This window comes from Hemiscyllium ocellatum, chromosome 14, assembly GCF_020745735.1.
Source record: "Hemiscyllium ocellatum isolate sHemOce1 chromosome 14, sHemOce1.pat.X.cur, whole genome shotgun sequence".
NCBI classification, from domain to species: Eukaryota; Metazoa; Chordata; class Chondrichthyes; order Orectolobiformes; family Hemiscylliidae; genus Hemiscyllium; species Hemiscyllium ocellatum.
Window position 1 is genome coordinate 47,632,770 of NC_083414.1, and position 15,565 is coordinate 47,648,334.

Here is a 15,565-nt window from a genome sequence, read left to right on the forward strand (position 1 = left end):
CCTGCTAGCCCACTCAACTAGATCATCATAATCCTGGGACATTATTACTCCCATTTTCAGGATTGCTTGCTGAGCGCTAGAGAACCCATTTCTAAAAGCTTGGATGAATGTCCAGTCCCCCCATATCTGGGTTTGCTTGCCCTGAGCATTCCTGATAGACCATGAATAATCATTCGCAGTATTCAGAGGCTCCTTCCCCTTTAAGTTGGTCATGATCTTGCTCCAGCTCATGCGAGCATTTCCTAGCAACCTCTGCATTTCCTTTTAAAATCGGTGAATGGGACCTGTTGGGCACCTATCTCAGCTGTAAGGTGTCCACCATCCTCCCCTAAAGTTTTGGGCTGCTGTGGCATTGGGTCCACCAGCTACCTGTCTCCACTTGTCCTCTGTGCAAGCTGCCCGGACCAGCTGGTGTATATCTGTCAGATGTAGTTGGTGCCCTACCCATACACTATCCAGCGGTTCCCAGAATCTAGTGTTTGTGCTCCAGGTCTGTAATTTTCCTAGGGAGGCTGCCTCTCCCCTGGGGTGAAGGGTTTGTAATTCACTTTGGGCTGTAAGTCTGTTCCTCCTCAAGTAACTGGTGCTAAGTTATACTCTTGCATGGTTTGTCCAACACAGGGAGCAGTTGGTCCCTGCTGGACGGTCTCGTAAGGAAGAAGCGAATCCACGTCTGATTTTTTTTGCACTCTTCTTAACACCTGCTCCAACTCTTGTGTTCTATCCTCCAGCTCTTTAACTTGTTCCTGGTCCTTTCTCCACCTACTCGTGAAGGCACTCACTTGTTCAATTAGGCCTGCTAATTGGTACACTAACATTACCCCTATCTTTGTGGTTCTACTTCATTTTTGTTTATATATCCACTCTCTGTTGTGCTAATGTCTGGGCTGGATCCCAACAACTTTTCTTCATTTGTTCTGTCAACCATTGTCTGTCTGCCTTGTATTTCTCATTCAGGGAACCTGCTGTATCCCCCTTAAAACTGGGATCTGCCATTTAACAGATTGTGTACCCCCGAAACCACCAACAGTAAAGTGTTCTTAACTAGTGGGGACTTCTGTACCTCCTGGCTCATAATACTGTCTCAGCACCATCCCAAAAGTCATTCAGCTTTTGCCCTAAATGTCATTTTCCTGCTCCTCGGATGCTGCCTGACCTACAGCACCACTCTACTCTTGACTCTAGTCTCCAGCATCTGCAGTCCTCACTTTTGCCTTGTGTGTCTGTGTGCTTAGAGTCACTCTACCCCATGTCCCACTTCAGCATTGTGCCACTAATGTAAATTTATGCCAATTCCGAAAAAGAATGCTGCATTGTGGATCATTACCTTCATGACTTAAGTGGTGTTCTTCACTGATAACAAAAAAAGCTGATAGCAAACGGCCTATTTAAGAACAATTGCTCATGTAACTTAAACTGAGGAACAACTGGGCTAAGTGTGTCGAGGTGAAGCCTTACAAATTCTTCTGATCAATTTTGTTGAAGGTCCTGTACTTGGTTCTTTTTGCATTGGTATGGTAACTAAAGTGAATATCCTGCAAATACAGAGGTTTCTGATTTCTCATTCAAATTGAATGTGCAAGGTCACATCTCAAAATTAAGCTCCATAAACCTCATATTGGGCCTTCTAAACAGGTAAAGCAATGGACAATCTCTGTTCCTATATTTCATAATTCACTCAGATTTAATCATCTATTCTTGCTCTTAAGTCCTATGTTTGATTTATATGACATTTCAATATGCAAATCCATATTTGGATATATGTAATTTAAGAGATGCAAACGTTGCTGGCTGGTCCAGCATTTATTGTTCCTCCCTACTTACCCTTGAGAAGAGCTGGTTGGCTGCCTTCTTAAACTACTATAGTCCTTGATGCGTAGGTGCACCCACAATGTTGTTGGTGGTGAGCACAAGATAGCACAAGAGCAGCCTTGTGGCGCTGTGGTTCATAGGTAATCAAGTGCACAGTGTAAAACTTACATTGTTTTTGATGGTGTCAAGCTTATTGAGTGTTGCCTGGATGAGTGCAATTCCAACTTTGGAGATACAGGAAGTGAGTTAGTTGCTTTAGAGTTCTTAGCATCTGACTTGCTGCTGTAGCCATAGTATTTATATGGCTAGCCCAGTTCAGTTTCTGACCAGTGAAAGCCACTAGGATTTTGATGATGGGGATTCAGTGATGATAGTGCCATTGAGCATCTTGAGACTGGTTGGCCACATGGAGGATAGCAGGAAAAAAGACCAGTACAGGGGTTAAAACGGAAATGACAATCGGAGAGTTCTCTACATACCACCTTGCCCAGCCCTCTACATACTTAACTCATCCCCTGATGATGTAATCATTTTTGATGGGCAAAAGAAATCTATGGCCAGTTTAGAAAAACCTAGGAATTTCTTCTCCAACCACCAAAGAAATCCAACAATGCTCCATAAATCCTCAGACTCACAACCAGCAGCAATGTATCCTCAGTTACTGAAAGTGTTTTCTTCTTCAGGAAATTGTCAAGTTCTTTTTGTCTCGGTAGGTTTTGCTAGAGAAGGTTGACTTTCTACAGTACAAAATGCTCCCTGGCAGGTTGCATAACTCTTTGGTTAAATATTTTATTAGAATGTCTTCTAATACACTAACATATATATCTATCTCAGCCAACTTATCCAATCTGATTAAAAAGAAATGGATCAAATCCACACTCAGTTTTTGCTTCCTGGCACCAATAATCCTTTCTCATTGTGCCCATTCTTATAATTAGGAGTTTTTTAGCCAGGTATCATTTAGTCTCCCTTTTCAGCATTTATTCAGGGACTTTGATATTCTTTACTAAGTTCACAGAAAATGTTAGTGGCATTTTGTGTATAAATATGCCAAATTTGTGGATTGCCAAAATTTGATTTATATCCGATAGACATATCTGTACAATCGTGAAGTCTCATTGTGTTTACTTACAGCTGTGTGACACTTCTTATGTATTTTGACCCATCGGAAATTATTCACTGCTCCTTTTCTTGTACTGTATCACATCACATTCCCATACCTCTCCTTCGCCCAAACTTTTTCAGCCTAGTTAGCACTGCTGCCTCACAGCGCCAGAGACCCGGGTTCAATTCCCGCCTCAGGCAACTCTCTGTGTGGAGTTTGCGCATTCTCCCTGTGTCTGCGTGGGTTTCCTCTGGGTGCTCCGGTTTCCTCCCACAAATCCAAAAATGTGCAGGTTAGGTGAATTGGTCATGCCAAATTGCCCGTAGTGTTAAGTGAAGAGGTAAATGTAAGGCAATGGGTCTGGGTGGGTTATGCTTCGGCGGGTTGGTGTGGACTTGTTGGGCCGAAGGGCCTGTTTGCACACTGTAAGTAATCTAATCTAAAATTTTCTTATCAAGTGCATAGGCTAATTAGTCCCAGGTCACAGCTCACATATGCTATACCCATTTTCTTTAGTATTCTGGGTTTAATCGAATGAAGTCCAGTTGCCCCACCAAGCATTTTAGTTTTAACCAAGACAATTTCAGCTGTAATTTCGAGAAGCAATGCAAGGAAGAAAGAAAAAAGTAAAAACAAAAGGAACTGGCCTTTATAAAGCATGTTTCATGACCGCAGGACATCTCCAAGTGATTCATAGTCAATTAATTACTTTGTGAACTGTCGTAACATAGAGAAATGCAGCAGTTAATTTACGCACAGCAGGGTTCCACAAACAGTAATGAAATAAATAACCAATTAAATTATGTTCAATGGTGTTTATTGGGGGATAAATGTTGACTAGAACACCAGGAGGACTCCTCCGCTCTTCAAATAGTACAATGGATAATTTTACTTCCATCTGAGAGGGCAAACAGGACTTTGATTGCACATCTCAGCTGAAAAATGGGGTTGCTGCACTTTGTAAATACCTTTAAAGTATGAAGAGAGATCTTTAAATATTATTTAATATCACACAATCTTGACTATGGTTCAAAAATGTTGTTGTAAAAAAAGGCATTATAGAAATTCTAAAAAAATTGTGCATTACTCCAATCTCTGTTGGAAGTGTAATGTGGCAAAGCAGTCATTGTATTATTGTCTGATCAGTAAGTGTTGGAGATTTCTCTTCAGCAATCAGATATAAAATACCCATCAGTCATCCAATCTTGTATATCTTCTATTTATTTATATAGTTGATAATAATATTAAAAACTGTGTAGCTTGAGAGAGACATAGTAAACAAGTTTGTTACACTGGTTTTGAATATTTACAAAATGGATCCAGTTTGATTATGAATATCATTTGTACTTTTGTAAACTAAACTATGTCTTTCATGCTACAACTGAAATCATTCTAAATTTGCATGGGTTAATTAATTAATTTTAATCGGAATGCATATTTCAAAGCATACTCAAATTCAATGCTCAAACATTAGTATATTAATTTGTTGATGTACCATCATTAAATTTCTGTATTCTTACGACTTTACAAACAAAGGCATAAATAATGCACATTAGATCAAAGCATGCACTAATATATTTACGGAAGGCATTGTTTTGCTGTTTAATTTCATTAAAGTTAGATGAGCTTTGTATTTGTATTCTGCTTTATTTGTATACATGAATGTACTGCCTTCTTATTTTTCAAAAAGGTATTACAAAAGCTCGAGGTTCAGCATCTGGACTAAGCATACAGGTCAAAGGTTTTCTCCTCAGTGGTCATGATGGAAAACAAAGACCGCAGCATTCAGAACAAATCCCCACACAATCAGAATTTACACAACTTTCTTCCAGGTCCTCACAATCCGTGCAGCAAGTCAGACTGTAGTTTTCAAAATCTTCAGCACAGCAACTGCATGTATTGAATCCACCACATGATGTAGTATCAAGGATGGATTTGCACAGGAACAGCAGTTCACAAAATAGGCAGGCGAGCAAGCATTGGGCACAGCAGTCGTCTTAAGCATATAATGGAAGCAAAAAGGGAAAAATATGATCTAACTTTAGTTTAAAAATTTATGCTATAGTATAGATGAACAAATTGTGACAGTAAGCTGCACTTCAAGTTTATTTTGGATACTTGCAGGAAATGATGCCTGAATGCGGCAACCATTAAAAGCAGATTATATAATCACAAAGTAGCTTGCCCTTATTCAAAGAGACACTGTGTAATCGTCTATCCAGCCTATGCTTATTAGCTTTACTGCAATATTCCCGCCATATTCATAAAGGAGCTCAATGATAGCATACTTTAGAAATTTCTAAACACTCATTGGTTTCCTGATAAGAGTCAAATATTCGACAGTCAAACTCATACTTCCAGTTGTAATCATGGAAGCTATGCTTCACATCAGACTGTATTTATGACAATAATAACCACATCTCTGGGGTTCTTTTGGTTTGCACATGTGAGGTAGTGTGAGCAGAACATGGTAAAACTGGCAGAACAGATAGGCCAGTATGAGGGATGCATTTTAATCTGATAAGAAAGATGAAAATGTTAAAGAGACAGGGGAGAGTTAGTGATTAAAATGAGGAAATGACAGCATTAACAACTCAACTAAATGGAAGGTGCATTTCAAAGTGTAATAGGACTAGCAACACAGAGCACCAGTAAAGGTAATGAAGTTTCAGTTAAATATGTTTTGACTAAAAATTCCAAATTTTGCTAATTTGATAGAGAATGGATGGAATTGGTAACGCCATTTTGAGTTCAAATTCACAAATTTCAACTTTAAGGGAATTAGCATTAGTTGAGACTTTTTTTTCTGTAAACACTGACTGCAACATTAAGACTACTGCAGAGTTACTGCCAAATTACATTTCTAATATCAATTTTGCACATCCACTCCTGTAAAACAGAATACACATGTTGGGAAAAATATTCAGTTGTATTTCAGCATGCATCCAGTAATGCTGCGTGATTTGTATGACTGTATACAACATTGTGGTGAGATTTTAACAATTGTACAGATGGCAAATAGCCACAAATGGCAAACTATTACTTAATGGAGCATACTTTACTCAAGGCATTTTTTTTGTTGTATACCAAATGATCCGTTGAATTTTTGATTCATCTTGTGGGACTCTTTTTTTGCTCATTGAACTGATTTAGGGGCACAGGGCTAAGCATATTTTTATGCTCAATAGTTATTGGGCTCACACTAAATCTCACTGAATTAGCTTTTCTCTCACTGATCTAGTAATCCACTAAGTAACGGTATCATAAAGGACACAGAGAATCTGACTGGATTCCTGGTTGTAGTGCAGATGTTACAAATGGCTTTCCGTTCCTTTGGAAATGCAGAAGCAGTCACAGCTTTCTCTCCTGATCATGACAGATGAACTGGATTGAATGTTTTGAAGAGGTGACTAAGTGGATGGTGAACTGTCTATGGATGTGATTTTATGGATGGAGTTCCAAATGGCATTTGCTAAAATTTCTCAAATGGGACTGTTAGGTAAAATTGAAATTCAATGAATTGAAGGCAAATTGGTTTAGCAACAGGAGAATAGTATTATGAACTATTCTACCTTCAAGAAAATTAAGAGCTAGCAGAACTACCTGACAGCACCAAGTGTTCTGAACAAGAAACAATGTAACCTTTTGGTCCAGCAGCTAGTGCAGCTGGTTGCCTGGAGACAAAAACAAATTCGAATGTGGCCAATCTGTTTAAATTATAACCCCCCCCAAAAAAAACCCAAACTCCAATCAAGTTTGAATTTAGTATATTGACAATATTAAAATCCAATGACACAATCTGATGCTTTGGGGTTATAAGACCAGGAAACATTGAACAAATGGGGGAGAACTGCCAAGCCACCAGCATGTACAGACTGCTGAAAATAGCTCTCTTAAAGGTACCTTTATCGATCAGTGACCTGTGAAACAGAAACCCCTAAGAATAAGAAAATCTACAGAGGAAGATACCAAGATAAGTTTCAACAACTGGCTGGTTTTGAAATTTGAATTTTGGTAAATCTTAATTGGGGGTTTTATCGGACTAGTATTATAGAAGGGAAAATAAATGATAGATCAGAGGAAGAAGTTGTAAATAGTTGTTAGTTAATTATTCTCTGTAATACCTTAAGAAATAAAATTGTTACTTTTTACTTTAACTAGTTCATGGCCTCACAAATTTTCACAGATTACTGCACGGCATAGATCTTTTCTGTGTTGCTGGTTTAAATTAACAGAGGGGGTGTATCCCATGTCGTAACAATAGGAGTCAGGATAATGAGTAGATATTTTAATTTGCAAGCACTCTGAGCTATTCATTGTATTTATTAATGAGCTGATGGTACAGGAAGGGATATTGTCAAATTAAGTTAATGAGCAAAAATAATGATAAGATTTCAAAGCAGAATGAAGTGAGGTGTCCACAAGTAGGGTATTTTGGAAAAAAATCAACGCCAACAACAGTGGAGGCATGAAGTAACTGAGAAAACTACTAGAATGCCATGAGCAGGTAGAGAAAACAATCAAATAGGATAACGAAATGTTGCCCTTCATGTCTAGAGGATGGAATAAAAGAGAGTAAGAAATTATGTTTCAGCTATTTCAAACCCTGGTTAGACCACACCTGAAGTACTGCAAGCAGTTTTGCCAGCTGCACATCAGTAATTATATATTGGCCTTGGAGGGGATACAGTGTATGTTTTCCATAATGATACCTGTATCTCAAAAGTTGAATTCAGAAGAGAGATTAAATAAACGAGGTACCAAATCTTACTTAAATTTTAGCTAAGTGTCATATTTTGGCATGGAGGATTTTTCATTTCATTAACTACATACCTGGTCATTATGGTACCGTCTTAGATAATTCTATCCCTATCCTACCACTGACCATTCCCACACCTCGCCAAACACTAGGTATTTGCCAAAAGATATGTATGCCTGGAGCTGGTGCCATCTTGAAAAAGCTGCTGTGCACCCAGACAAGCACTGGCATTTCAAAATTGCTTGTTAAACAGCAGCCTTTCCAAAGATGTCTGATTAGAGGAAAGTGGTGCCACAGTTCCCAGACAGGGTCCGTGGTGGTCCCAGTGGATGGCATAGTGTAGAGGAGTGGGATCATCATCACAGAGGGCAGGCAGAGGTGGTCATGCCACCAGACTCTAGTAGCCTGAACTGAAATTGCCAGTTGGTTTATAAGAAAGCCCATCACTCTTGCTTAAAACTTGCTGCTATCACTTCATTAATTCTGAGTCTACCTGGATGCTCACAGCATTCCTGACTTGTCTTTTTATACTTTGAGGAGAAAGTGAGGTCTGCAGATGCTGGAGATCAGAGCTGAAAGTGCAGACACTAAGGAAGAAAGCTTGTCATGGTTGTCTGCAGGCCTCAGTCAAGACAAGGGCAAGTGATAGGGGTGTTCCAGCACAGTAAATCTAGAGCAGCCTACAGTATCAATCCAGGAGGATGTACACAGTTCAACATCCTCAGGGTAGTCAGAATCAGGATGCTCATTACATAAGTGATGAGCAGTTGAATGTTGGCAGCCTACCACCTATCTCAAGTTTTTATAGCCTACTGGGGGCTGTTTTCTGCCGGGAATTACAGAGCGGCATGTATTTAGTGATGTGGGATCATGTTCAAATAACGACCAAAATCGCTGAATAGCAAAAATAGCCTCTTTCTTCAGCAACTGCAGTAGCACAAGTTTGAGGCAGCTATGTAATCCCAAAATACAGTTCTTACAGTAGCCTCTTTATACACAGTTCTTACATATATTAAAATTCCAGTACTATGGTGTTACATTGTTTTATCTATAGTACACAAAGGTTTGAGGAACGTTTGTTCTGGGGAGACAGGAGATGGAACATCTGTTAAATGGTGGCTATTACTTCTGATGTAATTAGGAGTGTGTTTCTGGTCTGCTTGCATAATTAAGAGGTGTTAGTCCTTTTGTCTTTAAGTTAGAAAATGTTAGTAAAAATACTAGGCCTATATGCTCTAAATAAGTTAGAAAGAGCACTTGCCCTTAATAAAAGAATAAAGCATATTAAACTGATGACAGCAGCTGAGTTGTGAGATTTGTTTACTATTTGCCGGTGTGAGTTTCATTCATTCAAGCAATTTCACTTAAGCGCTGCTTTGACTGTTAGTTTCTGAAAGGGATAATGAAAGGTATTTAACAAGTACTCCAAGATGGAAGATGGGAAAAATTCCTGACTGTAACAGACTGCTCCTTTTTTAAGGTATTTTTAGTGTTGAAGGTGATTTTCTCAAATCACAGGAGCAGCAGTTACTGCTTTTTATGTTGTTGTATTGTTCTGGAGCTTCTGAGAAAAAAAGTCAAAACAGCAGCACTTTTAAAAGGGAGAAGGACAGACTACAGGCAACAAGTACATGGTCAGTGAAAGGTGGGGAGAGAGAGAGAGAGAGCGAAAGAGAAAGAAATTCACGCTGCTAACTGACACAGCAGTGAACCTGCACAGTTACTGCTTTGCTGTTTTAATTAACAAACAGTGAAATTCACAACTGACCTTAAAGGAACCGATTTGGCAGAGGTCACAGCACAGAAACAGATAAGTGAGTAGTTTTAAGTACAGGAGAAAGTGAGGACTGCAGATGCTGGAGATCAGAGGTGAAAATGTGTTGCTGGAAAAGCGCAGCAGGTCAGGCAGCATCCAAGGAGCAGGAGAATCGATATTTCGAGCATGAACCCTTCTTCAGGAATGCAGGAGAATCGACGTTTCGGGCATGAGCCCTTCTTCAGTTTTAAGTACAGCCTTGCTGTAAATCTCCAAGTGAGTACAGTGAGTTCTTTATTGATTGTATGTTTTACTGAGATATGTCTCTGAAGTCAGAAGTATTAAATTAACCTAGAGCAGTATTTTGTAGAGGGATAAGGCAGTGCTATTTTCTGGGTGGGTAGATTGGAAGAAGCAATAAATACATTAGTAGAGTGATATACTCTTCTTGTCGGATGTGGGAGTTTAGGGAGAGTTTATGTGTTACTGAGGATTATATCTGCAACAAATACCATTGGTTGCGAATCCTCTCAGATCAAACAGGTTGGTTGGACCGACAGAGGCAATGTGGAAATTACAAGAGCAAGGGGATGTGATGGATGGCAGTTATAGGAAGGGAGAAAAGCCACTGATACATAGACGGGTTAACTCCAGGAAAGGCAAGAGAGGTAGGCATGTAATGCAAGAATCTGCTGTGGCTATCCCCATTTCAAACAAGTATCCTGTTTTGGAAAATGTAGGGGGTGGTGGGTTCTCAGGGGAATGTAACACGAACAGCCAAGTTTCTGGTACTGAGATAGGCTCTAATTTAATGAGGGGTATATTGGGTTCCAAGTGATCAATTGTGTGAGGGCACTCTCTAGCCAGAGGCACAGACAGACATTTCTGTGGCCAGCAACAAGAAATCAGAATGGTATGATGCCCCCCTGGTGCCAAGATCAAGGATGTCTCAGAGAGGGTGCAGAATGTTCTCAAGGGGGGGAGGGACAAGCAAGAGGTCATTGTACACATTGGAACCAAAGACATGAAAAGGATGAGATTCTGAAGGGACAATATAGAGAGTTAGAAAGGAATTTACAAAAAGAGGTTCTTGAGAGTAGTAATATCTGGATTACTCCTGATGCAATTAGCTAGTGAGGGTAGGAATAGGAGGTTAGAGCAGATGAATGCATGGCTGAGGAGCTGGTGTATGGGAAAGTGATTCACATTTTTGGATCATTGGAATCTCTTCTGAGGTAGAAGTGACCTTTACAAGAATATGCTGGCAGAGGGATTTGCGAGAGCTGCTTGAGAGGATTTAAACTAGTATGGTATGGAGTGGTACCCAGGGAGACAGTGATGAAAGAGATCAATCTGAGATTAGTACAGTTGGGAAAAGAAGCCAGTCAAGCAGTCAGGGCAGGAAGGGACAAAGCAGAAAACAAGGTAGGACTGATAAATCAAACTGCATTTATTTCAATGCAAGAGCCCTAACAGGGAAGGCAGATGAACTAAGGGCATGGTTAGAGATATGGGACTGGGATATAATAGCAATTATAGAAACATGGCTCAGGGTTGGGCAGGACTGGCAGCTTAATGTTCCAGGATACAAAAGCTATAGGAAAGACAGAAAGGGAGGTGAGAGAGGAGGAGGAGTGGCATTTATGATAAGGGATAGCATTACAGCAATACTGAGGGAGGATATTCCCAGAAATACATCCAGGAAAGATATTAGGGTGGAACTGATAATTAAGAAAGAGATGATCATCTTATTGGGATGGTATTACAGACCCCGTAATAATCAGCACGAAATTGAGATACATATTTGTAAAAAGATCTCAGCTATCTGTAAAAATAATAGGGTGGTTAAGGCAGGGGATTTTAACTTTCTGAACATCAACTGGAACTGCCATAGTATTATGGGTTTAGTTGGAGATAAATTTGCTAAGTGTGTACAAGAAAATTTTCTGAATTCGTATGTGGATATACCTACTAGAGAATGTGCAAAACTTGACCTACTCTTGGGAAATAAGGCAGGGCAGGTGACTGAGGTGGGGAAGTGGGGAAACACTTTGGGGCCAGGGACCATAATTCTATTAGATTTAAAATAGTGATGGAAAAGGATAGACCAGATCCAAAAGTTGAAGTTCTAAACTGGAGAAAGTCTCATTTTGATGGTATTAGGCAAGAACTTTCAATAGCTGATTGGGGGCAAATGTTCACAAGTAAACGGATGGCTGGAAAATGGGAAGCCTTCAGAAACAAAATGAGAGTCCAGAGACAGTATATTCTTGTTAGCGTGAAAGGCAAGGATGATAGGTATAGGGAATCCTGGATGACTAGAGGACATAAGGTTTTGGTTAAATAAAAGAAGGAAGCATATGTCAGGTATAGATAGGATAGATTAAGTGAATCCTTAGAAGAGTATAAAGGCAGTAGAAGTATGCTTAAGAAGGAAATCAGGAGGGCAAAAAGGGGACATGAGATAACTTTGGCAAATAGAGTTAAGGAGAATCCAAAGGGTTTTACAAATACATTAAGGACAAAAGGGTAACTAGGGAGAGAATAGAACCCCTCAAAGATCAACAAGATGGTCTTTGTGTGGAGCCGCAGAAAAAGGGGGAAGATATTAAACGAGTATTTTGCATCAGTGTTTACTCTGGAAAAGAATATGGAAGATACAGAATGTGGGGAAATAGATGGTTACATCTTGAAAAACGTCCATATTACAGAAGAGGAAGTGCTGGATGTTGTGAAATGCATAAAGGTGGATAAATCCCCAGGACCTGATCAGGTGTATTCTACAGCTCTGTGGGAAGTGAGTGAAGTGATTGCTGGGCCCCTTGATTGACACAGGTGAGGTGCTGGAAGACTGAAGATTGGCTAATGTGCTTCCACTATTCAAGAAAAGTGGTAAGCACAAGCCAGGGAACTATAGACCAGTGAGCTTGATGTCGGTGGTGGGCAAATTGTTGGAGGAAATCCTGAGGGATAGGATTAACATGTATTTGGAAAGGCAAGGACTGATCAGGGATAGTCAACATGGCTTTGGGAAATCATGTCTCACAAACTTGATTGAATGTTTTGAAGAGTAACAAAGATAATTGATGAGGGCAGAATGGTGGACGTGATCTATGTGGACTTCAGTAAGGTGTTCGACAAGGTTCCCCATGAGAGTCTGGCTAGCAAGGTTTGATCTCATGAAATACATGGAGAACTAGCTATTTGGATACAGAGCTGGCTCGAAGATAGAAGACAGAGGATAGTGGTGGAGGGTTGTTTTTCAGACAGGAGGCCTGTGACCAGTGGAGTGCCACAAGGATCACTGCTGGATCCACTATTTTTGTCATTTGCATAAAGGATTTGAATATGAACATAGGAGATATAGTTAGCAAGTTTGCAGATGACACCAAAATCGGAGGTGGAATGGACAGCAAAGATGGTTACCTCAGATTACAATGGGATCTTGATCAGATGGGTCAATGGGCTGAGGAGTGGAAGATGGCATTTTGGGAAAGCAAATCTTAGCAGGACTTTTACACTTAATGGTAAGGTCCTAGGGAGTATTGCTGAACACAGAGACATTGGAGTGATGTTTATATCTCCTTGAAAGTAGAGTCACAGGTCGATAGGATAGTGAAAAAGGTGTTTGTTATGCTTTCCTTTATTGGTCAGAGTATTGGGTATAGGATTTGGGAGGTCTTGTTTCAGCTGTACAGGATGTTGATTAGTCACTGTTAGAATATCGTATGCATTCTGGTCTCCTTCCTATTGGAAGAATGTTGTGAAACTTGAAAGGGTTCAGAAAAGATTTACAAGAATGTTGCCCGGGTTGGAGGATTTGAGCTATAGGAAGAGGTTGAATAGGCTGGGGCTGTTTTCCCTGGAGGCTGAGGGGTGACCTTATAAAGTTTATAAAATCATGAAGGGCATGGATGTGGTAAATTGACAGAGATTTTTCCCTGGGGTGAGGAGTCCAGAACTAGAGGGCGTAAGTTTAGGGTGAGAGGGCAAAGGTATAAGAGTTACCTAAGCGACAACTTTTTCATGCAGAGGGTGGTGCATGTATGGAATGAGCTGCAGAGGAAGTTTTGGAGACTAGTACAATTACAACATTTAAAAGGCATCTGGATGGGTGTATGAATAGGAAGGATTTGGAGGGATATGAGCCGGGTGAAGGCAAGTGGCACTAGATTTGGTTGGGATATCTGGTTGGCATGGACAAGTTGGACCGAAGGGTCTGTTTCCATGCTGTACAACTCTACAACTCTATGACTCTAACTGGGGAAAACATTTGGCGCTCTGTAATCTTGTCAGATCTGAAAGATGGTTGGTAAGGGCAGATTAATATTATAATCTTTCCATAGTTTTGGGTAGGTCATAGAGACATGACGGCAAGATGGTATTTTTCTGAATAGGTTCGTAGACTTTGATGTTTATTCAGAGGTAGCTTTTGATGCAAATAGGTCTGTTAAGGGGTGAAGGAGCAGTCATGGGTTTGGAAGTAATGCTTTAATTTTAGTCTATCTTGGAATTGTAAAATCTACTACAAAACCATGGTTTTATGAATGGATGAATGAAGCTGTGTTATAGTGGGGAATTATAAATGAATGAAACAGGAATGCGGTATTCTCTTGTGAGCAGTGATGAATGAGTAAATGTAAAGCACTTGTGAGTGGGTTAGCGAAAAAAATCTATAATACAATATCTCACAGGGAGATAAAAGTGGATGGTACATCTGGCTCAAGTGGAGGGCTTGGGTAATGACCTGAGTGAAATGTGTCAGCTTCACAGAATGAACTTTAGGAAGGAGAAGGTGATGCTGGGAGTGTCAGCAGAGGCTAATAACATGTGGCATGGGATCTGCCATTGTTATTTCCATTGTTAAATGCACGGAAAGTGTGCAATCTTCAGGAGAATGGCCACGAATGCTCTCACAGTGCCGATGATGCACATTGTTACCCCTGTATCTACAGGAATCAATCAACACTTATTGCTGGCCACCAATAATTGCACCTTGTCACTGCCCCAGGAGAGATGCTGTAGGCACATTGAAGGATCTAAACCCTACACTGAGAAAGGAAAAGTCGTAAGAATGGTGAAAAACCAGCTATTTACAGGACAGTGTAAGCTCCTGTTCTCTCAGTATACTTTTCTTAGTCTTGCCCTCCCTCTGTGCCACACTGAGCTCTCTGTTCCAATGATGGGATAGAGGGAGCTTATTCCAAAATGGAGCCCATTCACCCTGAACAGTCTTGAACAATCTTGGCCTGAATTCCCAGGGATTTGAGGGAAAGGCAGGCTGAATGGAGGTGAGGGCCAGAGAGTGGTTGCTCCTGCAGTTGGGTGTCTCATGCTAATGCCCTGTCTCTGTGAAGAGGGAATGCCTGAACTACCCTCAAGGCTCTCTGCCCCACTCTCACTTGGTCTTCAGTCCTGAGGAGCTACGTATGGGGAAATACACTGAAGGTGTGGGCCTCTCTCCCTCTCAGGACAGCTACCAATCTGTCCATGGAGGCATATGGATGGTTGCAGGACAAAGCAAAACACAAATGGATGGTGGCTGTTAACGCTGATGCATATGGAGGAATCTTGTTGAGGTGCTCTGTGGAATCAAGGATGCAGCACAGAGGAGATGCAGAATTATTGGTGTGGGAGGGTGGGGGGACAATGAGAACAAGTAAGAGAAGGTGTTCTGTGTGACAGAGGAGGTGTTAGAACATCGCCCTTGGTGGGAGATGGGTACGAAGACAGGGATTGAGTGAATGTGGGGGAGCAGAGAGCAGAATATGGCCCTTTATCCTGGCAGAGTGAAGAAAGTCATTGACTTTCTTGTGCTAATGCAGCCTGGTCCACCACACCTTTGAGGCAGCACTGGTCTAGGTGGCAATCGTCAATATGGCACGATATAATGGCACAGCTTCCCCTGTTGGTCTTCCAGGAGGTTGATGGTCCTAATCTGAACAACCTCATTGACCAAGACCCTTTTTTGGAACTGATGTGCAACTGCTCCTTCTCAGCCATCTTTCATTTGTCCCAGACAGTGAGCAGAGCAGCTGCCAGATGTCAGTGGGCTTTCAAACATGATGCGCACAGAGGGTGCTAGTCTAACACAGATTTCTGGTGGGTGGCGAGTTATTCTGGGTGTAGCATG

The 15,565-nt window shown here is 40.8% G+C and overlaps 1 protein-coding gene across 1 annotated transcript in view; it reads right to left on the reverse strand.

The window, feature by feature from the left end:
- Nucleotides 1-4,407: 4,407 nt before the first annotated feature.
- The window catches only part of LOC132822142 (myoD family inhibitor-like), a 93,247-nt gene continuing 82,089 nt past the window's right edge, over nt 4,408-15,565 (reverse strand). The window contains exon 4 of the mRNA XM_060835212.1: nt 4,408-4,913. Within this exon, the coding sequence (XP_060691195.1) occupies nt 4,675-4,913 (239 nt within the window). The 3' untranslated portion in view covers nt 4,408-4,674. The remainder of the gene's footprint in view (nt 4,914-15,565) is intronic.